This window comes from Mytilus edulis, chromosome 1, assembly GCF_963676685.1.
Source record: "Mytilus edulis chromosome 1, xbMytEdul2.2, whole genome shotgun sequence".
Lineage (NCBI taxonomy): Eukaryota > Metazoa > Mollusca > Bivalvia > Mytilida > Mytilidae > Mytilus > Mytilus edulis.
The window spans coordinates 94,315,123-94,339,745 of record NC_092344.1 but is presented as its reverse complement, the minus strand read 5'-3'; the positions used below and the strand labels follow the sequence as shown (position 1 = coordinate 94,339,745).

The 24,623-nt window shown below is 31.4% G+C and overlaps 1 protein-coding gene across 9 annotated transcripts in view; it reads left to right on the top strand.

Moving 5' to 3' along the window:
• LOC139495520 (regulator of G-protein signaling 17-like) overlaps window positions 1–24,623 on the top strand; it is a 46,902-nt gene that overhangs the window by 10,628 nt on the left and 11,651 nt on the right. For 3 of the 9 annotated variants that reach the window (XM_071283780.1, XM_071283791.1, XM_071283784.1), the window contains exons 2-3: window positions 10,840–10,939; window positions 16,602–16,783. In XM_071283780.1, coding sequence (XP_071139881.1) covers window positions 10,844–10,939; window positions 16,602–16,783 — 278 coding nt within the window. In that variant the 5' untranslated portion in view covers window positions 10,840–10,843. Of the gene's footprint in view, window positions 1–10,839; window positions 10,940–14,574; window positions 15,272–16,601; window positions 16,784–24,623 lie in introns of those variants that run through there. The other 6 variants (XM_071283802.1, XM_071283810.1, XM_071283830.1 and 3 more) reach the window with 5 other exon arrangements.

Here is a 24,623-nt window from a genome sequence, read left to right as displayed (position 1 = left end):
GTAGTTCAACCCATACCAATTAATGCAATAATAAGCAGACCCATGTGTTAATCAGAATTTCTTACTAGTCAGTAAGTTCATAGAAATAATAATTCAACAGTCAGCCATTCATTGACAATTATATTAAATTGAATATCAAACGCTGTGCTATTTACATGCAATCATTCTGAAGATAGAAATTCTTTTTTTTCCTGTTTTATTTCTTATAAATATGAAGATTTATAAAACGAAACTGTTTTTAACAACCTTTTTTCTTATATAAAATGCTGCATTTTTTAAAAGACGTGCATGTTCTTCAGAAATGTCAACTTAAAAACGCATGTTCAACATTGATAGTATTTAATTTCCTGTTTATTATATTTAACCATTTCCAGTATTTTTAAAAGTTCATAGAAAAAAGTTCAAAATGTGTCTATATATGGCTATTAAAGAACAAATCATAAACCTATTCTAAAAGTTAATTTAACAGACTATATTTTGTCTTGCTTTTAGTTAGGAAGTATTATTCCTTTAACCATCCATTATTATACAAAAAACATGTTTTGTTTGAGGAAGAAAGGTAAGAGAAGATGTTTTGATATATAGGTATAGAATAAAATTTATTTTACCACAAAACAAGACTATATAATAACTGTAACTAGAGGCTCTAAAGTCCTGTGTCGCTCACCTTGGTCTAAGCGCATATCATAAACGAAGGACACAGATGGATTCAAGACAAAGTTGTGTTTTGGTGATGTTGATGTGTTTGTAGATCTTACCTTACTGAACATTCTTGCTGCTTACAATTATCTCTATCTAATGAACCTATGAATCTATCCCAGTAGTTAAAATCTTTTGTAAAAATTTACAAAATTTATGAAAATTGTTAAAAATTTACTATAAAGGGCAATTACATCCTTATGAGGTCAATTGACCATTTCGATTATGTAGACTTATTTGTAGGTTTTACTTTGCTTTACAGTATTGCTGTTTACAGTTTATCTCTATCTATAATAATATTCAAGATAATAACCAAGAACGGCAAAATTTCATTAAAATACCAATTCAGGGGTAGTAACCCAACAACGGGATGTCTGATTCATCTGAAAATTTCAGGGCAGATAGATCGTGACCTGATTAACAATTTTACCTCAGATCAGATTTGCTCAAATGCTTTGGTTTCAAAGTTATAAGCCAAAATCTACATTTTACCCCTGTGTTCTTTTTTTAGCCATGTCGGTCATCTTATTTGGTTGGCCGGACCGATTGTCAAACTATTTACTCCAATGATGATTATTGCCAAGTATGGTTACATTTGACCCAGTAGTTTCAGAGGAGAAGATTTTTGTAAAAGATTACGAAAAATTTACAAAAATTGACTAGAATGGGCAATAACTCGTTAAGGGGTCAACTGACCATTTTGATCATGTTAACTACTTTTTATGTCTTACTTTGCTGTGTTGACATGAATATCAATAATGTGGTCATTTTTTTTTTTTATAATTTCCAGTTTACAAAACTTTGAATTTTTCGAAAAAAAACTAAGGATTTTCTTATCCCAGGCACAGATCACCTTAGCCGTATTTGGCACAACTTTTTGGAATTTTGGATCTTCAGTACTCTTCAACTATGTACTTGTTTGGCTTTATAAATATTTTGATATGAGCGTCACTGATTATTAGTCTTACGTAGACGAAACGCGCGTCTGTCGTACTTAATTATAATCCTGGTACCTTTGATAACTATTTGCTGAACATTATTGCTGTTTACAGTTTATCTCTTTCTAAATAGTATTCAAGATAATAACCAAAAACAGCAAAAATTTCCTTAAAATTACCAATTCAGGGACAGCAACACAACAACGGGTGGTCCGATTCATCTGAAAATTTCAGGGCTGATTGATCTTGACCTGATAAACAATTACCCAATGTCAGATTTGCTCTAAATGCTTTGGTTTCAGAGATATAAGCCAAAATCTACATTTTACCCCAATGTTCTATTTTTAGCCATGGCGGCCATCTTGGTTGGTTGGCCGGGTCACCGGACACATTTTTTTTTAAATTAGATACCCCAATGATGATTGTGGCCAAGTATGGTTAAATTTGGCCCAATAGTTTCAGAGAAGATTTTTGTAAAAGTTAACGACGACGGACGACGACAGACGCCGGACGCCAAGTGATGAGAAAAGCTCACTTGGCCCTTTGGGCCAGGTGAGCTAAAAAAGTACTTCATATCATGATCAGCTTATTCGTACACCTTTTTTACCACACGTTATTTACAGAGAGATTCACATAGATAGCTCTTTTTTTTCTGGAAACTTTGGTGAACCAGAGACAAAACCAGAGACATATGACGTAAATTATCCAATCACAGTGCAGTTTTTTCTTTCACCAATGAAAAACTTTGATAGTGACACAAGATAAGTTGGACACAGTTTATCTGGTAAAATACAACTTTGACCAAGTTGACTATGCTAGTGACAACAGGCTTTTTAAAACAATTAATAGAAAAAAAAAACTTTTGAAGAAAAGGCATGTACAGATCTACTTAGAATCTATAATCACTGAGCTCAAAAAAGCCCATCTTGATTTTTTTAACTTCAAAGTGCCAGTAAATCTTTTTGTTTACATTTTCCAGTCAAATCTGACTCTTTAAAGATTTCTTTCTGTCATTCAATGGGTTTTATAGAACAAAAATAATTAAGCCATTTTAAATTTTTACCTTTACAGTTTTGCTGTCAGTCAAGATATTGAGATATATATTTCTTTTAAATATATTTTTTCTTGAATTCTTATTAAGTAAATCAGTATGACAAACATCATCCCTCGAAAGTAAAACTTGTTTTAAAAAATTTGTAAATGCAGGAATACAGTTTGTCACATCTTAAGGTGTTTTCCCTTTGCAAAAAAATCTTAGGATTTGAAACAATTAAAAGTTGGTTATTTCGAAAATGGGCTACAATGTTTTTTTCTCGTTCATTCATTAATAGTTTTACAGCGTATACATTTAAAGTGCATCGGTGACTGTTTTGCAAAGCTTATAAGTTAGAAAACGGATACTTTTTTTATGTGAAATATTTTTTTAGCAGATATGTTGAACAAACATATTTAAATGATACTGTAGCAGTACTGACCATATATGTCATGCGTTTCCTGACTTTTAAATTCTAGCAAACAATCTCCCGCTAGGACTGTGTCCTTAAACTTATTATCACTGTGCCATTTTTTTTTTTAATTTTTGATTGTATTGACGAGAAAGTATAAATTCAAATGTTTGAATAAAAATGCATTGGTAGGGCGCTTTTTTCATATTTGGATTAAGAGAAGAAAAAAAACATGATCATTTTAGTTTTTACAATTTTTATCAAAAAGACTATGTTTTGAACTGAGAAATAGCGATATTTGAGTATACACCAAGATAGCACATCGGTATAACAAGAGGCACTACAAATACTTGACTTAAATATGATTTATAATAACGAACGAGTTATACACAATATGTAAATAAAATAATAAGTTACTGTAAAATATCAATACATGTACATATATGTACTACAATAAATGAATAAACAGATATGAAATACATAAAGAACGATGTAAGAAATAATTGGTATCAAACATGCATGGCAATGAATCGCGGAGTGGTCGCTGACAAAAGTGGAAATCTTAAAAAATGAAAATAACAATTATTCACAACAATAATGTATTCTAAACATCTCTATAAAATCGGAATTTTATTTCTAATAGTTTTATTACTCATTTATAGCATACCTTACAGTATTTAAATCATAGGATAAATACAGTAATATGATGGGACATATTTCTTTCAAGTGCCTTCCTGTGTCTGTTTTGACGTATGTATAAATTGTGAGACTCATCTTCAAGTGACCTGTCGTTATACGCACATAATTACGTCGATTGAGGGTCATTAGCCAACTGATTAATGTAAATTGGAATTTTATATATTATAGAACAAGAACGAAATATAAAGATCATTACTCTGTGATTGTTTATAAGTAAAATCAGTTATTTTTTAACCGTTTTCAATTGAAAAAGATCTCCAGTTCTGATGGATTTTCATTCATTGTATCAATAAACTCCTCATACATATTAAAGTTTTGTACGTCAGACACACGCTCGAATAAAACAAAAGTTTGATAGGCAAAATAAAGTTCGAAGATGCAAAGCATTGTGGAATCTAAATCAGGTTCAAGGTCATGTCATCACATAGAACTGACTAGTAATTTTGAATAAACTGATCTTTCGGAAGATTCTTTTAATATACTTGTTTATATGATAAATGTAACACATTTCCAATGGTCCAATTAAAAAAGAATATGACATGATGTTGACTCAGACAAAAATAGATTGTATACCGTCATTTCTTGTCTACAGCCTTACATTTGTATTATTATATAAACACCAGTAAAATACAATGACTTGTGAAGCAAATAGGTGTGTTTCAATATGAACTTTTACCCTTTTGAAATTATTTCTGTATATAAATTGTGAATTACATAAATTGTGGTTAACAGCATAGAAAAAACTTTAAAAAAAAACTCGTCAGGCCAGTCCTTCATACTGGTAAAACCGGTCACTTCTTGTTTTGCATTTTGAATTTCATATAGAAACATGTATTGTCACTAAATCTGGATTTATACCGCCAAGCCTTGCTTGGTAAACTTTAGGATAAAGGAAAGTAGTGACGTATGCAATGATTGCTAACAAGCAATCATGATTTTCTTGGAAAGCTTTGATATTGCAGTAAGTAAAAATTATTGATATTTTATCCCTAGCTATATCACAACGCATTACCGGTTATCATTTAGGTAGAAGCAGAAGGATCTAGGTTAGCGATGTGAATTCAAAACTATTGTTTGGCTATCTTGTACAGTAGATTTTTGTTTGTTGTTTTGATTGCGTTTAAAACAATTGTGTTTGCTAGACTGTACATCAGATTTGATTTTGTCGTTCCGATTGCCGTTACATATTCAATAGGTTTTTTTCATGTTCATGCAGATTTTTCGCGTGTTTTCATCTGCTGTATCGAAAGCTGTCAAAAGTATATGTATCATTTGAGAAACATTTCTTGAACCCTCTTGTCCTTCATTTTGTGATACAGTGACTTTGTTAATAGTTTAAGGATAAATATTACCTCACCTGTAAACACTGAAACCTTGATCTTTTCAATTTTTTTGTCCTGTTTTAGCAAGGACGCTATTAATTATAAATTCACAACAAAACGTAACAATGAAAATGAATTGAAATAAAAACAAAATTTCCCTATGATATAATCCTTTTCCTCCTAAAATAGCAAGTGACGAGTATAGTATCCTATAAGAGCACCTTTATAAAATTGGTTTTAAATGGTGAAAGGTAACAACATCCTAAAAAGTCAACTTCCCTTTTTTTCTAGCTATATATCTCTCTTTTCCAATTTTCCGTGTATGTATGCAGCTAGATCACAGAATTTTAGAAAAAAAGCAACAGCACAAATTGATTATCAGCAAAGATTAGCACTTTGAAATTAAGTTACTAAGCAAATACAAACGACTCTTATCCCGATGTAAACATTGAATGCGAATACATGTTCCTGACTCCAGACGACTCATTCCTTATTTTTTTATCAGCACGTACATAACTTTTTAAAAGCGTTCTATTCACGAAAGACTATCTATATTTATACTGAAAAATGGTTTGTGTGCATGGGAAAATGTAATAAGACGAGTACTGTATACGGGGAACAAATAAGTGACTTGGAAGAGCTTTATATTTCATATGCGCACGATTTGTTCGTTTAAAAAAAAATCAATAAGCAGCTTTTAAATTTCAGTTTCACAAGTTACTAATGCAATTACGATAAATAAAACATTTGTTCATGGGTGTATTCATTCTATTAATCTTTAAGATAAAGAATAACAGCCAAACAATTATCTGATATACCAGTATACTTGCCAAGTAGGGTGTAACTGTTTTTTTTTGTACCATCTTTAACCATGAGATCCCATTTTAGGCATTTTAGACCATATTCCTATTGTTCAAAATCTTCAAATTTATGAAAGGATCTATATATATTGGTATAAACAGACAGGTGTTTCAATTTTGACAGCGTCTTTTCAGTGAAACATTGAGGGGTCCTTCTACAAAACTAAAAGGTCCTTCCGGCCTGCATAGGAACAGCACCACACATTTTATATTTTCTCTTCACATTTTTATGGGCTTATAATATTATTGATCAAAGAAACACACCATCATATGGTAAATTACGGGAATTAGCAAACAGACTATTTGCCGTTTGACTTTATTGACTCGTAAGATTGGTTCGAATCACACCTAATACTAATACTAAAGACACATAGAACTGATTAAAAGTGCTCGTATTAACTAAGCCCAACTTGAAGCTCAAAGCCAAACCCAACTGACGAATTAGACTTGTTTGCTCAAAAATAAATTTAAATAAAACATTTCGGAGTAAGATTTTCTTTTACAGCAGAAATAAACAGTATAGAGGTTTTAAAATTCTTTACTTTCCCAACCACAGAGATCTGCAATTCTATTTGTCTTTGTATAGTTGCACGGAAATACCTAAGTTTTATATGCAATTCAGGTATCAGGGCCTTAAATGCCGACCGGCATGAAGAGGATAGGTGAGGTGAGGTGATATGCAATTCAGAAAGCAACCATTTTATTGTCCTAAGAGAAGGAATTCAGGAATTTGGGGTACAGAATGTGATAAAAAAATTTGTGATATATATAGACAAATTAACAGAAAAATGTTCAACGTTTTATTGATTTTATCACAAGCATTATAATTAATAGTAAATTTCAGGACACGCACACGCCAGAGAGAAAAGGGTATATTTAAAAAAAATCATTAAAATGAAAAAAATATTAGAATTTATTTGTTTTGGACCAATTAATTTTATTTATAAAATGGAGACGCGGAAATATTACCAGGTCTCCACATTAAGTAAAGTTACTTCCGTGTCACCTCTTCTAAAAATAGAAATAACTAAAACTAACCGCCCCATAACAAATAAAATGAAATATTTGTAAATATATTGATATGTTGGTTTTGCATAAGAAACTTTGCACAGGTACACCATATAGCATTGGAAATTGAAGGTAAGAGGAAACAAAATAGAGCAAAGAAGGAGAAATGTTGCCTCTTTTTGCCCTGGGTATGCCTTACCTAAACAATATTCGTAATTCTAAAAAATATTACAACTTAATCATGATTATAATAGTATACCCTTGGAATAAACCACAGAAGATCGATTAATATTGTACCTTTTGAAGACGACACTAAATGATAACTAGATATATATGCACTTCTCAATGTTCCCATGAGGCAAAACTGTTGTATATATAGATAACAGTTGCCTCAAAAGTAGATGGTTGACTCAAGACTAGCGTCAATTTTTTACACAACTAGCGCCATTAATCCGCAAAACTATCGCTTATAATCCACAAATACGTTGTAAAATTATTATAAACCTATATAGAGAGGAACTTAAGAATTTAGCAAAATGTTAATAAAGTTAAAAAAGCAAGCACTTAAAAAAACCTGAATCAACCATCCCCATAGGAAATTTTACAACACCTGTATCATGTCAGTGAGTTAATTTTATATCAGAGGTTAATTTGACTTATAACAAATTACTTATTATTACCAGTGCATATGCCCTTCATTGCATTTATAAATAGAATTAAGCATCAGTTAGATGTAACTCGGAACCTACTTGCTTTCAAGCCTATTTCAGTGCGGTTTATTCAAACCAAAATTGAATTGAAAAAATATGATTTAGCTAATAATAATAATATACAAAAAAATGTTCCATTATGACCACGCGTACTTTGTTTAAGGTATTCCACAATATCTTGATATAGAAGCATTTTTATCCATCAAACTTTCGAACTTGCAGAGTACAGACTTGTCGTAATTTACCTATAATTGGCAATACAGCACAGTTTGAGGGGTCGGAGTATAGGATCGTCACTGAAAGACAATATTTATACCTGATCCGAAAAAACTCCTTTTTCATTGTTCTCGTATAAATTTCGCTTGACATATTTGCTACTGCACGTTAAGCATAAACCAACCATCCAATCATTGTTTTGTTCCGTGTTTTTTCTTTCATACTAAAATTGATCTATACCTTTGTCCACACGATACAACAGAATAATTTTCTTCAAATCAAATAAAGGTTCTCAAATTAATTTATTTGTAAAAAAATTCAAATATTTGACTACTCATTTCCTTATAAGGAGTCATGGTGATTCGGAAAACAAAAGATATCAATCCGCTTTAAATAGAGGGATACGTAGAACAAAAATAGACCGATGAAATAAATCATAGTCACAGTAGGTCATTAAGATCTTATATGTAAAGCTGTGACGTAGGAGGTGTAGGAAGACCTGACGTTTGAGCATATGTCTATAAAAGGAAATACTGTACAAAGTGTTATACATGTAATACTTTTTCACATCGTAACTGATAGTTTTTTTTATGAACTAGAATTAAGTATACTTGTATCATAACTTTTCATTGTAAGATGACACTGACAAATTGCATTTAAAAAAAATATGTAACTAGCATAAAATTTAAAACATTTTTCGCTCTCCTTTGAATAGGTTTTATTCAATCATAATGTGTATAGCTCTTTTAAAGTTAAAAAAAATATATTTTCAAAGTTAAAATTAGGTACGTACGTGAAGCCTATTTCTATTATATTACAAAATGCCTGCATGCTTACAGTTAAGAGATGCACGTATCTGAATTGTACTTTACTCATATTATGATCATATATGCGAACTATTGCTGGCAGTAAAAAGACGTTATTATTAAGAAAGGGCCTCGTAGGGAGCATTCTTTTGAAATTGCGATTGTTGAATGCATTTAATTCAGTTGCAAAACGAGCATTTTTTTTTGCCATTTGGTTAGGTAATGAATTGATTAGAGTATAATTATTACTCGTTGTAGTTGTTATAAAATTTCTAAAATATTTGGTTCACTAAAAAAATAAATGTATTCCCATATTTGCTAAGTTCTCTAAGTGGTCAAGTAACATTTAAAGCATGATGCATTGAACTTTAAAACTAAAGAAACATATTTGACTATAAATGAAAATAAAATTTAACTAAAGTTAGTTAGTACTGTGTCATATAAACATTATCATACTAGTTGTTTGTGACAAAGATTTCATTGACCTATAATGGTTTACTTTTATAAATTGTTATTTGGATGGAGAGTTTCTCATTGGCACTCATACCACATCTTCTTATATCTGTAGATTGCATTTGCAAAAGAAGTTGAAGATAACGTTTTTGGATTAAAATAATGAGTAATTGTTGCCTGATTAGAATGTTGCATTTTTAAAACAATTAATTGCGACCTTCAAATCGAGAATGTTCATTTCTGAATTCACCTTTTGAAAATAAATATATGATTTGTATAACAGTAATTGTTGGATTTCAAAGTTTCATGAGATTGAGAAGATGTAGTGCAGAACAACGATTTGTTTTCACCGTCGCAAAAACGTCTCGTCTTATTCGGAAAATGTAAAACGTTTCAGAAAGAAAATGAACACAGACACTATTTCTATGGTGCCGCTTCATTAGCATTTTATCATAAAATAAATTGATATATGACAATATCATTTATCAACACAATCTATTATTCCAACTGAAAATTAATACGATATATATTTTAGTTGGAAGCCAGATTGACAACCATTGATTCTTAAGGAACTCTAGTACGATCAATTTATACAAGACGTATCTTGCATTGATTCAGAATTTTCCTTAAAAGCGCTGATTTCATTGAATTTCATTTATATTGACGTTAACTGTTTATATCTGTTTGTTAGCAGTTACATTGATTATTATTTTCTGTGTACTCTGTGAAATGTTCATCCAATTATTTTATATGACCCACATATAGGAAATCGATAGACTCAGCAACAAGAAAACGCGGTCAATCGCTCTCTAGACGAGGCAAACAGGTCTCGGTAGTTGTGGTTTGTTTGACGATAAGAAAGGTTCCCGTCAAGGGTAATTGGTATCGATCAGGGCATGCGCATTTATTTTGTATTGATGCCCCCATCGATCATAAAAACGTGATGCATTTATCGATTGGGTAAAAAGTGAAAAAGTACATTGATTACCTTAATGATAAATATTCAGGATTTCATCCAACAACACGTTGAGAAGATGTCAATTAACTTGGATAATTCAAAAAAGATTTTTTGAAATGACAAGAGCTTCTGATATCAGAGAAAAGAGGATATAAATAGCAGATGTAAAATGACATAGTTTAGTTTAATGTATTTTCAATTAATGTGTTATATTCATTAACACTTACATGACTTAGTCGGTTCGTATTGTTCAATCTTTACTTTCTGTTGTGTAACGTGTTATGGACGGCTGTCTTTACGACTCCTTAACGCAATGGTATATGTTCATTATTTCTGAATTGACACCGCCATCTGTTATCTTTTATGATCTTTTTTTTTCAAGTGAGAAATCGAATTTAAATGATTATTTGAAAATTTTAAACGTCCAGTGGGAAACATTTCACGATAATTTAGGACTAGAACAAAGATTGTGCAAGGTTGTTCTACCGGATAAAGTGTTCAAAATTTAAACTCCATTAGTCAATGACATGAATGAAGACGTGTTGAATGCCTTATATAATGTAAAATATTTTGATCTATGCATTCAGTCAACTGTCCACGACTATCCGCCAGAGGCCACTTTTGGATAGCATATAATAAATAGGGAAAGAAAGCATTCACAGTAATTTTTAGCTAATGTTATTTTTTAATTAACAAAGTAAAGAATTTCCCTTGTTTGCTTTCAGTCAAATGTCTGAGTATCCGCCAAATGCCAGTTTTCATCGGATCTGTTTAACCGGCGTGATAAGCTGCGGGGACAGAATCACATCTAGAATCAAGCAAGGAGTAAGTACAATAAGTGCAATTATTACACAATAAGTATATTTCTCACACAATAAGTACAATTCTTACAGTTGTAATATTAGTACAATTAGTATACACAACTAGTACAATTCCTACACAATAAGTACAATTTTTACACAATAAGTACAATTCTTATACAATAAGGACAATTTTTACACAATAAGTACAATTCCTACACAATAAGTACAAATTTTACACAATAAGTACAATTCCTACACAATAAGTACAATTTTTACACAATAAGTACAATTCTTATACAATAAGGACAATTTTTACACAATAAGTACAATTCCTACACAATAAGTACAAATTTTACACATTACACAATAAGTACAATTCCTACACAATAAGTACAAATTTTACACAATAAGTACAATTCCTACACAAAATAAGTACACATTTTACACAATAAGTACAATTTCTACACAATAAGTTAATGAAGAAGTACAATTATTATACAATAAATACAATTCTTATGCATGTAAAAGTACAAATTATTCTGATTCACAGGATTACAGGTTATATTCCTCAAATTGTATGATAAATCCAATTTGAAATAGTAATACACATTTTTGGCCAAGTACTAAGAGTAAACATTTTTTATTCTATAGAGTCAACACACATTGATGAATGGTTAGTACTGATAAAAAAAGTCTCTGTTTTTTTATATTTGTAAATTTAAGCTTTCAAGTTCGAACAAAAAAAGAAAAAGTGAAAGGTGTTTTGATACGTCCATTATTAGTTTCACCTTTGAATTTCGAAAATTAAAAAGATTATCAGTGAAATAACACCCTTCCGATGTTCACAGTACATCTGCTCGTTCGATATCAATAATATTTAGATTGTTTCTTAAATTTACCTTGCCTGTTTGCCAGAACATTCAAACAAAAAGAGTACAAATGTAAACTACCAAAATTACTAATTATGATTCTTAATTCTCTTTATTTATATTTAGCCATGTGCATTAAATTTACACCAAAAAAGCATATTGCAGCATAATGTCTAATGTCTGAAACAAATTTAATGTTTTAATTAACCAATACACATATTGAATTAAGAAAGCACATTTTTCAATACACTTGATTATATATAATTATTCCTATAGATGTACGAAGAACATGTTTCTATTTCTACATATTTATTATATCATATTAACAACATAATTCAGATATCTGCACAAGTGACGTTGGAATTTTGTCCTGTTATAAAGAACAGTATGAAGGTTTGATGATAATTCATCGAGCAATACCTTCCCGATCATCTTTAATATTTAAAAAAAACTACATGTATGTTATAGAAATACGGTAGTTCCTTGATATCTTCAGTTAAGCTGTAAATCCTATTCTAAAGAGAGACTTCGTTTTTCTGAGGGATGTATGAATACGCTGTCATGCCCGGTCGGATGTGGATGTTATATCCGATGCATCGTTTAGGATACCATGCTCTCTACACGTTAGTGCACCCTTGCTCTTCTTGGGGGTCAATAAATGACATGTTGCAAAGCAAAATTTCTAGGCCACCCATGCAACACACGTTTTTCAGTATTGGTCTTAATTTCCCGTTACTTTAATTCATCCCGTTCGGCCTTTTTTTTTTTTTTTTTACAGTTTCAACCTACTGGAATTTTTGTCAATTTGTGCATGTCCTTACTATACCTAAACTGATTGCTCCTGGGCTTTAATTACGTTACAATAAAAAAATATCCTCCTTAATAAAGAGATGAAAATGGACATTTTGTAAAGAAAATTATCTGACAACTCAATTGAAATTAATTTTCTGATATACTACACCCAGTTTATCTCCGCTACAACTGATGTATGGTTTGTCCGTCTCAGCATTCGTCCATTTGTACCTCATTTCTGGTATTTTTCTCAGCAGCTGAAAACTATTATTTTGAGGCTAATGGCAAGAAACGTCTTCCTTCCTCGTGACATGCACCCACACTTTAAATTTCTTATGAAGATCCTTTTTGCATAGGAAAACAAAATTAAAATTGTGTACATCTAAAGGCGTTTCATGAATAAAAGAAACATATTATGTGACCAAGCTTAGCTTACACCTTGTAAGAAGAGCATGGACATTTCTCGTTGTAGTACTCAGATTGTTCCACGAGGGCACCTAATGCCTCGTATCTACCGGATTGTTAGCTGAGTTGGTCTGTGTTATCGTTCATAGAGTTACATAATTGCACACCGTTTTACATGGGTTGTTCTCTCTTTTCAATACATTTGACATACCATAGAAGTATTATATTGACTATTCCATGGACATGCTAACGAATATTGAGGTATTGACATGCCAGTTGTATAATCCGTTGTCATCCACTGGCAAATATTGAACTTTAATTGGTGAATGATCAGTAATAGTCCGAGATTACTCTGACGTTCAACGGCTGTTTTGCCAGACAAGCTGGGGCCGTGGGACGTCAGAGCTCGTCCCATGTCAAAAAGTGGATATGTGCCCACCCAAAATAGATGCGCTGATTCGTCGCTTCTGATGCCGACTGACGGCCTTGGAATTATATAAATCGGGCATCAATCTGTTCATTGTTCATTTATCTCTTCATTTATGTAAGTTTCGCCTACCTGCCAACCTTTATTTTTCGATATTTTAACAGTTTTCACAGTGACCCATCGATTTCGGCATTTTGACTTTCACTTTCAAATGGACGTCAAGTTACGAGAGAGTTTGTGGTCTCGAGACTCAAAATATGCAAATATTTATATTTTTTCACCTCCTTTATAGGAGATCGATGTTTAACGTTTAGTAGCCAACCACGATTTTTCACCTCCTTTACAGGAGATCGGTATGAAGCATTAAGTTCCGACCACGTTACAATCGGAAGCTCTCGGACATTTAGATAACTTGCATCGTAAATGAACGAGGTGTTACATTATGGTCATTTGCATAAATCATCACTGTTTTCTCGTGGTCACGTGATTATCTTTGAAAATGAAAGGCAAAATGCCGAAATCGATGGGTCACTGTGAAAACTATTGAAATATGGAAAAATAAAGGTTGGCAGGTAGGTGAAACTTACATAAATGAAGAGATAAATGTAAAATGAACAGATTGATGCCCGATTTATATAATTCCAAGGCCGTCAGTCGGCATCAGAAGCGACGAAGCAGCGCATCTATTTTGGGTGGGCAAATATTCACTTTTTGATATGGGACGAGCTCTGACGTCCCACGGCCCAGCTTGTCTGGCAAAACAGCCGTTGGACGTCAGGGTAATCTCGGACTAGATCAGTAACTGTTGCACTTTTGAGCTTTTATATTACAAGTGGTTGGTCAATTTTTAAACTGTGTTGACTGAAGGTTCCCAAAGTTTTCGAAAGTGAATAATTACCAATATAATGTATTCAGACTCCAACAACTTGATATAATTAGTAGTATACATTATATCCGAAAGTGTTTTTAGTATTATTTACATGTATTTGTAACTACTTTGTTATATTATATATCAGTAGTTATATTTATAGATTAATTCATAACGTTACACTACATTGATAAAAAAATAATTGATAGTTTAACAATTTTAAACTTTAATTTATTGTCGTAAGATATGATAAAGTTGGTATGTTCTTAATCCTAAACTGACTTTTTAGAATATTTTGATTTACATTAAATAAATCTTGATGGTTAACGAATTGTATTGTGATTTTATGGATATGTCTCCTAGCTGTTATTCACGACGTATACAACAACAACAAATCGTGTAGGTTTCAACAATATATTACTGAAAGTAATAGTGATACAGCATTATTCATTTTATACTTTGGATAAAATGCCCTACTCTTTCTTTTTTCCACAGCGAGTAAATATTTTACAGATGAATGCATGCAACAAAAGAATCCAACGAAAAGCGTCAGACATTATTTTCAAAGATGTTTTTATCGACAAAAAAGTACTATACATGTTCAGAGTTGCTAAAGTGAAAGTTTGTATAAAACAACACTATTTTTAAAATTCGCAAGTGTTACAAGTACATGTATAAAGGGAAACTTTACATAAACAAATAACTTTAAATTAGAATAGGATTTCGATGTGTCAATTCATTGAATTGAATGTAGCTCAACGGCGAAACAGGAAATATCGGGGTGATGTTGTTTAATAATTTATTACTTATACAAGGAAGCTAAAAACACGTAAAGATTAAAGTTTGGATTGTTAACTTGGATAGACAAATATGTCGATAATATTGTTTAGAAACAAGGAAATTTTACAAAGTTAGACGGAAAAATTTAGTCTCCTTTTTTGAAAAATGGACGAAACGTCGTTAAGAAATATCATTTCTGATCATAATATTGTGGTAAGCTTTGGTATTATTTTTAAGGAGTTTAGTTACAGAACCATATTTAATCTCTGATCGATAGTTGTCTCATTGGCAATCATACCTCATCTTCTTATTTTTTTAATAACATGTATAACAGACTTCATGTAATTTAAAGTGTACGTGTATGAAGTAAAATAAAATAAAACTTACTAAAATGAAACAAAGAAGATGATACTTTATTTAAGAGAACGACATAAAATATAAGTGGACGAAAAACGTACGAAAAAGTGACGAAAAAAATACCGCTAACAGTTCATCTTGAAATCTTTATACAGATACTAGTAGTACAACATTATTTAAGAAAAATCTAGGTGCTCCGGAAAGGTCTGCAGTTCTTGTTGAATTACGGACATCTGCCGGGTTGCTTTTGTTAGCATGTATAGACGAGTCATGTCCTATGATTATAAACAGGCGTTACACAATGGCGATTAGTAACGTCTCTTATATATAATACTAAACTATGACTTATATCATAAACAATCGGTCACGTAAATTATAAAAACCGTAACTTCAACAAACATTTGTTTGAAATGAAAGTTTTTAGAACAACGGATATATAGACTTACCTACAGAAACAGCGAAGACATAACAAAAATGATAACACAAAACTCTGAAAGAATAGAGGACATAAATATGTTGTTGTAGAATTATTCTTAGTCTTCTCTGGCGAAAGAAGAGATGACCTCGACTTGAACATTTAAACATTCTTGGTTAAATAATTTCTTTGTAAACATCTATCGTCTATCAAGGAAAGGATAATTTTAAATACAAGCTCTGTTTTATTTTAAAACTATAGGATAAATAAACACGAATGCTGATTTGATCAGTAAGGTTTCAGGTAGGGATAATGCTGCTGCGCAATGCTAGACGGTTTTGCCACATAGGAAAAATTATAGGTCCCATTCCCGGATGTTGAGGAAGGAAAGGAAGATATTTACTGTAGCATTGTTTGGAATTTTCCATGCTAATATATAAACCCACATCATAATCAGGTCCTGTCAGGCTATTGTTGTACATGGAAGAAAAGTTCACAATGGAAAATCAAATTGATTTATTTTTGCTTTTGTGTTCAGTTTAAGTTCTCACACAACCTCATTGCCTATTTCTAGATATAAATAGAGTAGGAAACAGAAATAATCGTGACTGTGATATATATCCTTGTTTAGTTACGTTTAGTATGAAGGTACTGTAATACCTAATTACAACATTTGTAACGTTCTGTCATTAATCATTGCTCGACGAGGGTAAATATTAAAAAAATAAAATAAAATTAATAATTCAATATATTTAATAATTTTATTTTCAGATGACTTCGGTGTTACGAAGACAATCATCGACGTCAAATGAAAACGATGTAAGAATGCGAAATAACCGGAGTAGTGGCCATGGTGCAGTCAACGATTCACCTCCATCTTCCCCAGCACAGCCCGGTGACCGTGGGACCAGAGCTTGCTGCTTTTGTTGGTGCTGTTGTTGTACTTGTTCATGGTGAATGCATGTCTCTTCTTAGTCACCATTTGTTTAATTCACGTTGTTAGGACCATCGGTTTTTATTTTTTGATTTTCTTCAACAGACGGGTATCTTTTCCTGTATATAAAGTTTTTCCCACTTTTTAGAACACATCTGGCATGACATGCACATTTTGTTTGTTACAGCCTTTTGATAAAATTAAGGACTGCTAAATTACACATTTTTTTTCTTTTCTTTTTTTAAAGTAAAATCAAATTGATGGTCCTAACTCGTGTTCCATTGTTTTAACGATTTTTCCTTTTGGTGGCTCGATGTTGTAATTTGTTTAAATTATCATCTCGTCCAGTTTAAATCAAATATCTGACAACACAAATTTAATTTTGAAATGCATTTTTGGAATTTGCACATGGTGACTATCTTTTTCTTGAGCAAAACAAACCATATAAGTAATTAGTAAGCTGTATATAACAATCCTATGAAAGTTATAAAGTTTTGAAGTACTTGAATCATATTTTAAATTCAACAATGGAAATTTTGATATCAGGTTATGGACATTTTACACAACTTTATGATAAATATTGAAGAAAAGAGATGGAAGTATGGACATGGGATATGTAATATTTTCAAAAAGGCTATGATTCCTCGTCTATCTTTTAAGTCGTCCATATCATTGATCAGTTTCAACCAAACAACTAAAAATGTTGATATTCCAAATGCTGCTAGTGTACGTGTTTATCTAAGATATTTGCCACTAATCTTTATTGTACGATTGCTTTTATATTAAGCCAATTCAAGATAAAAATACTAAAACGAGGCGATGAGGATGAAAAAAAATATATAAAAAGGGTTTAAGAAGGGTGAGGTATGGGACGAAAAATAAAAGAATTTCAATAGCTTACAGAATTCAGTAGAAACAAAACGTTTAGACTTTTGTAGCAGCCATATTTGTCTTGTATATTTTCCCCTTTTCGAAATTTACAAGAGGAATCTTCACCTTACACTACCAAAAACTCGTTTCAGATTATGTTCCATGGTCATGCTTTCAGAAATAAATCTTGCATCACTTTAGGGGTTGTTCATTGGGTATAGCTTCTGCTCGCTGTCAAATCTAACAAGCAATTAACAGATACGTTACATTGACATGCTTGACCAGATATGGTCTATTCAAGTTTCTATCAACTGTATAATATGCCGAGACAGGAAATAAGAATATGAAAAGTTAAGAATAAAGCGAAGCTGACAGCACTGAAGAAATTCATGACTACTGACAGACATAAAGTAGTTGTAGGGTTGATGACTTCTAATTAATTTTTATACATGTAGGCCGCTCAGATTATTGAAACGCACTATTGTTTCAAATAAAATACCGCTATAAAGAAAATATGATTGCAATGTTATTACAATGAACAGGAAAATGAAGTATCAAAGTTCTCTACTCGGTGTACATTGGATTTTCACACTTCCATCCTTTATTTCACATCAGTTTTCCTATCATATCAAGTCACCTTTGAACCCTTTTTGTTAAGGGGTTCACCACAAAGGCCAGGTCGATATTTGTTATTGGGCAGCTCACATATTGCAAAATTTGTTATGGGGTATACCACATAGTCTTCATCGATATATGTTATGGGATACACTGCAGAGGCCTTATTTATATTTGTCAAGAGATACACCACATTACCTTATTGATATTTGTTAAGGGTACGCCACAATGGCCTTATTGATATTTGTTATGGGGTATGCCGCCCAGATGGGCCTTTTTTTCAATATTTGTTATGTGATACACTGTATAGGCTTTATTGATATTTGTTAAAAGGTTGGGTTGTAAAAAAAATTCTTTATGACGTAAAATTTTTCGAAAAGAGTTGAGATGCCTTGTTAAAAAATTTAAAGCCTGACAAATGACGTTACGATATAATTATATATATATTGGGGTGGAAATGATTGAACACACGAATTCTGTAAAGAGATTCAAAATTAGGGGAATGTTTGTTGCTGTGGGACTTATGACCCCTTTTTGTGATATTGACCTAGAAAGGAATAGAAGTAAGTTGTATATATGATATAAAGTAGTTTGTAGGGGGAATAACTCTCTTACTTTTCATGATTGAAACATAGAGTCTATTTATTTAAGATATTGTGACACTGATAGTGGGGTTTCGTTACCTTTTTTTATTTTTTCAAATTTTTGTTGGTTTAACCAAATACAAAACCCAGTAAATCAGCGGTTGTTGTTGGTCATATTTCTTTTTCATAAATCAGGATTTGTTTTTCTCGTTTTAATTGGTTCAAATTTAGTATGTCGAGGCCTTTCATAGTTGAAAATACGGTATGGGTTTTGTTCATTTTTGAAGACCATACTGTGACCTAGTATAGTTGCTTAAATACGCTTCATATAGACATTCAGTTATAGTTTTAATTCTCGTAGATTTGTTTAATAATTGAGTTCGTTAACGTTTAAAATCCTCTGAGGTAAACTAACATGTGTATCAAAAATAGATACTGAAAACGCGTCACAACTGTCAATAAATATGTCCATATATAGAATAATGCTTAGACATCTTAATTATAGGATTTCTTATTTCTGTGATTATAGTTGTAGAATATGCTTACAAAATAAGATAATAGGGCCATGCTCTTGTTTACAGAAAAACACAAATATTTCATTGTAAGCATAGTAATCGGAAAGAAAGGATAAATACAAATCACAGAAAATAATTGTCATATACGGTCAGTTGCACTCCTCAATAACATTGGAATATTCCATGTCATAGGTGCAGCAATGTAAACAGAAATCACACGTGGGTACACTATAAAGCTTTGAAGCAAAACTTTTGAAATATGAAATAAAACAAATATTTTTTTTTAATAAATTCAACTCTACTTACCAAATAGAACAAGCGAAAATATGTCTTATCAATTATTGTAAGTAAGTCTTCTTTCTTTGCTTATCTATATTAATTTGTTTTGTTATACTAGAAATTGTACTTTATTAGCCGAGGTTAGAAGTTTGCAGCTACATAATTAGCTTAATATGGAATGGAATATTAAGTCGTATTTTGCATTCACGCCGGCGTCATCATTTCAGTTTTTGAACATGATATTTTGAATCATTTATATAACAAACGTATGGAACAGGAAGGGAATATTTTTTTTAGATTTGTATTGTTTATCAATCAAATTCAAATACTTTGGAGAAATTTTTAAAGCCATACCATCTAGGTTTAGACTAACATTTGGAAATATCTTTTTGTTCAGAATGACAGCATTTGAATGATACTTATAATGGTTAAAACCATTATTCAAGATACAATGTACCAATGAGGAAGATTACCCACATGTCTTTTAGTTAACATTGTTGAAAAAGTTATAGGTTTACAGTTATTATAGATATACTGAAAGACCTCTTACTATATATATTTTCCATCGAGCAATTCAAAATGTGCCATTTCGTTGCCTTACCCTTATGCCCAATGGGAACTTATTAGCTATTGAGTTCACAGAAGGCAGAACTTTTAATGATAACAACTTTCACCAGTAAAAGTCCTACTAAAACATCAATCTAACTGAAAGCCCTAATTAAATCCATATATGAGTTTCTCACTTACTTAAATGTACTTTACTCGTTACTGGAGTTTTTTTTCTTCTTAAAAATACCATTTTCACTAATTTGGCGTTTTATGCCTGTTATTTTGTATCTTATAGAATGAAATGTAAACTGCAAAACCGATCACCAATACAAGATATAAAAATTTTGAATATGTCTGAATCGAGCACATGACTTTCGCGGAGTTCTCGCTCTTGAAAGATAATTAGCGTCCTATTTAATAGTTAAGTCTTTCATTTTAAAAATTAGAAAGGAGATGTGAAAAGAAAAACGAATATCCGTTATTCAGGTAGACCTGAAGTTTTTGAATTGTTTTTGAATTAGCTGTGAAAAATACTTTTTTTGGTTAACTATTGTAATTTAATATATTACAAACATAAAATATCTTGACATTGCAATTAATTAATTCACACTTACATCCTAGTGTGTGGGGGATAATTAATTAATTTACACTTGCATTCTTGAAGGTGTGGAATATTAATCTGTTCCATTTTAAATTTTAAAATGCAGAATTATTCATTGTATAAAGCTGTTTCACGGTATGTTTTAATATTAACATGTTTTTTTAGAAAAAAAATGGTCAGTTTGAAAGTATTATTTAAAGTAATTTTAAATAAGCATGATTTATAAAGTCCTCATAACATTTGCGCGAAATTTATCTATAGAAAAGTATTAAAGTTCTAACCGAGACGAGGACAAAATTTGGTCATCATTCAATTGCACATTTTGTAAATTTCAAACATGAAAAATTTCACCCTAACGTTATATTATTATCATACATTGCTTGGTTACTTATATAGATAAGTACTACAATATAGATTGTTCCTCTCGAGACCAAACATAATGTTTTCTACCATACACACAGTATTTTATTCAAGACTTAACTTTTACATACATGTAGAGTGCTATTTAATACTTGAATAAAAGACAAAATGATATTGATATATTTACCAATATAATTAAGTTTTAACAAAATTTCCGTGAAGTTCGTGTTTTTGTAGGATATGGTTAATTCGCGCGAACTTTATACCAATCTGTTCGTGCAAATGTTATATCTGTAAAAATTCAAAATTGCGCTAATTTAGGACGCCCATTTGAACACATCTGAGATTTTCCACTTTCAATCAGACAACAACTTAAAAATGGCGTAATTTCTTTCATAGACCTAAAAAAATATATAAATGGGGAACCAATTGAAAGATGTTGTTTTTGATGATGATTTTATAATGATGAGTGTCTGCTTAATGTCCATTGGTAAATCTCCAACCTTAATTTAGAAAGAACCTTGATTGGGTATGAACTATGTCCTACTGTGTCATAGTTAATTAAGACACGATTGTAAATATAGATGGTCAGTGAACAACATAGTAAAAATCAAACTTCTAGGGGCACCTTTCTAGAAGCTAATTTAATTTGAAACTGCATTTTGATGTCAAGAATGTTTGTGACATATACATTAAATCGGATGTGTTTACCATCATTTTTGCGGCCCTTTATAGCTTGCTGCATGTTCGGTGTAAGTTAAGGTGTCGAAGACCGTACTTTGACCTATGATGATTTACTTTTACAAGTTGTGACTTAGATGAAGAGTTGTCTCATTGGAACATATACCACATCTTTTTATATCTAGATACTACAGTATTGGTTTTGTAACTTTATAAATCATTATATTTTGTCCAGTAAAAACAATCTATCGCAGCAGTTCTAAATATATTTTACCACTGTGTGCATTAACAATCATATGAGATTGGTAATAATAAGATTGGAAATGTTACATCACATTTGACCTTGCCTCTGAAATGGCCAAACTCTGCTCACCTGGATAAAAATCAATTATTATTGATCTCAAAAAAATTTACAATAAAATGATTATTTGTTATTTTTCAGATTAGCTTCTTATACTTCAGTACATTAAAAACATTTGCCAAGGTATTGGTGTTGATGTGGTATGAGTGCCAATGAGACAATTCTCTATTCAAGTCACTAAACAAAGATAGTTAACAAATATAGATCAAAGTACGGCCTTCAAGTATAAATATCGACATGAATATGTCATAGATTTTCTGTTAAGCCAAAAAAGGTTATATGACACGTTTGTTTGTATGTGATGAAGTAAGAATAACATCAATGGACTTCGTTGTTTAACTGATAAGGTGTTAATAGATAGGACTGTCCTTTAAAAATAGAAAGTCTAATAGTTATTTAAAATGAAAGAAATTGTCACTTTCATTCATATCATGATGTTTAAACTTATCAATCAAAGCTATTTTGTTCAGAATGGACATATGGTTTTCTTCTAAGCGGTAAGTTCATCTTTTTCTTTTGTTTTCTTCTAAGCGGTAAGTTCATCTTTTTCTTTTGTTTATTTATATTTTCCCTTACTTATCAACTGTTTAGGGATTCACAATGCAAACATCAGTTTCTTTCTATTAGATAGAGGTGGTTTTTATTAGGTAGACGAAAATAGATTCACGTAAGTTAACAATTGTATTTTATTTCCGAAAAAAAAGAGAAGTTAGTATATATAAGAAGATGTTTATGAGTGAAAAGTAGACAACTCTCCATCAAATCACAATTTATAAACCATTATAGGTCAATGTAAGGCCTTCAACGAGGAGCCTTGGCTCACACTGAACAGCAAGCTTTAAGGGGCCCCAACACAAAATACAAGTGTAAAACTATTCAAACGGGAAAACCAACGGTCTAATTTATATAAAATGCAAAAAACGAGAAACGCTTATGAACCACATCAACGAACGACAACTACTGAACATCAGATTCCTGACTAAGGACAGGTGCAAACAATAACAGGAATGAATTAACATATCCGTTAAGCCAGCATTTGTACAGATATCAATGAAATTTAAATTTTTTTTATGGAATATTAGTTATTTTTGTTCATAGTGTCAAATACATTTGTGGACTGTTCTTCGTCTCATTCACAATATTTTATTGGAGTTTCCTTGCTGTTAGAAGTTTTGCCACCTGCATAACTGTCAATCCAATATGATTTTGCTTTGCTAGAGCCAAAATCTAATTGATATTTAAATGAGAGGGTATGGTAGAGTGGGGGGGGGGGGGGGGGGGGGTGCTAGCAATAGATCACGTAAGAAAAGTCGCTGCAGAGTTTTTAAAGGTGAAGGTTATACTCTCCAGACTCGAAGTGCAGGATTTAAAATCCTATTTTGACCGCATGTGGTTTTGTATAGGTGCATTCGACACAGCCGATCGGACGTCCGATAAGCATATCTCTAACTGTCATATGCGAGTCCGCTTGACTGTTTCTATAGCTAGGTCAACCCGGGAGATCTTCCGAAGACCATCACAAGCCAATAATATATTTATAGGTAGTGGATGGATATACTTCCAGTTTATCCCGAAGCTTATATGAAAAAAATATCGCTGAAGAGCACACCTAGTTAGTACTTAAAAAAATACTATTATTTAACAGTATCCTCGAAAATTAAGATCACTGTCACATTTACGTACGTTGAACATAATGTGTTAATGAAACGCAGAGAAATGACAGTTTCACAGTTTGCCAATAGTATATTTTGGTTATCTCAACATCATATAAGGTATTGTTTGAAACCACAAAGTGTCTGTCACGTCATGTGTCCACGATAAAAATAAATCACAATGAACTAAAGATAACCACGGAATTGACGTGTAGAAACTTCTATCACAAGATCGAAAAGTGCTGAATATGAACAATCATATACTATTTTTTTAAATTGTAATTTATTTAATTTTTTTTTTCAAATGTAAATTTTGATTATTGATAGAAGTATGATATACAAAAACATGTATAACATAATTTTCTTAAATTCCTAATTTTATAAAGAAATGTTTCAACTCCAATAGTCAAAGTTAACATAACTTATATTTTGCTATTGTTATAAATGGTTTTTTGGTAATGTAGCTCATAATGTTTATACGTATTTTAAATTCACCATTTGTTTCAAATTTCAAGGTTTGATCGTTTCTGATAAAGGTGAATCAAAAGGACACACACTTATAAATTGTTATTTTTAATTTATCTGATGGTCCCTTATCTTTTTCTATAAACACTGTGTTGAGATATAAGTTGAACTGTTGTGTGTTATTTTTGAGGCTATAAAGGTCTAATCTGGTATTGTCTGAACCCTGCGAAATAGATGAAGCATTTTGTTAGTCCAACTTAGGTTTATTATAACCGGGAAACTCACTGTTATATAGGTTAGAAGATGTTCACAAGCCTTCAGAAATAG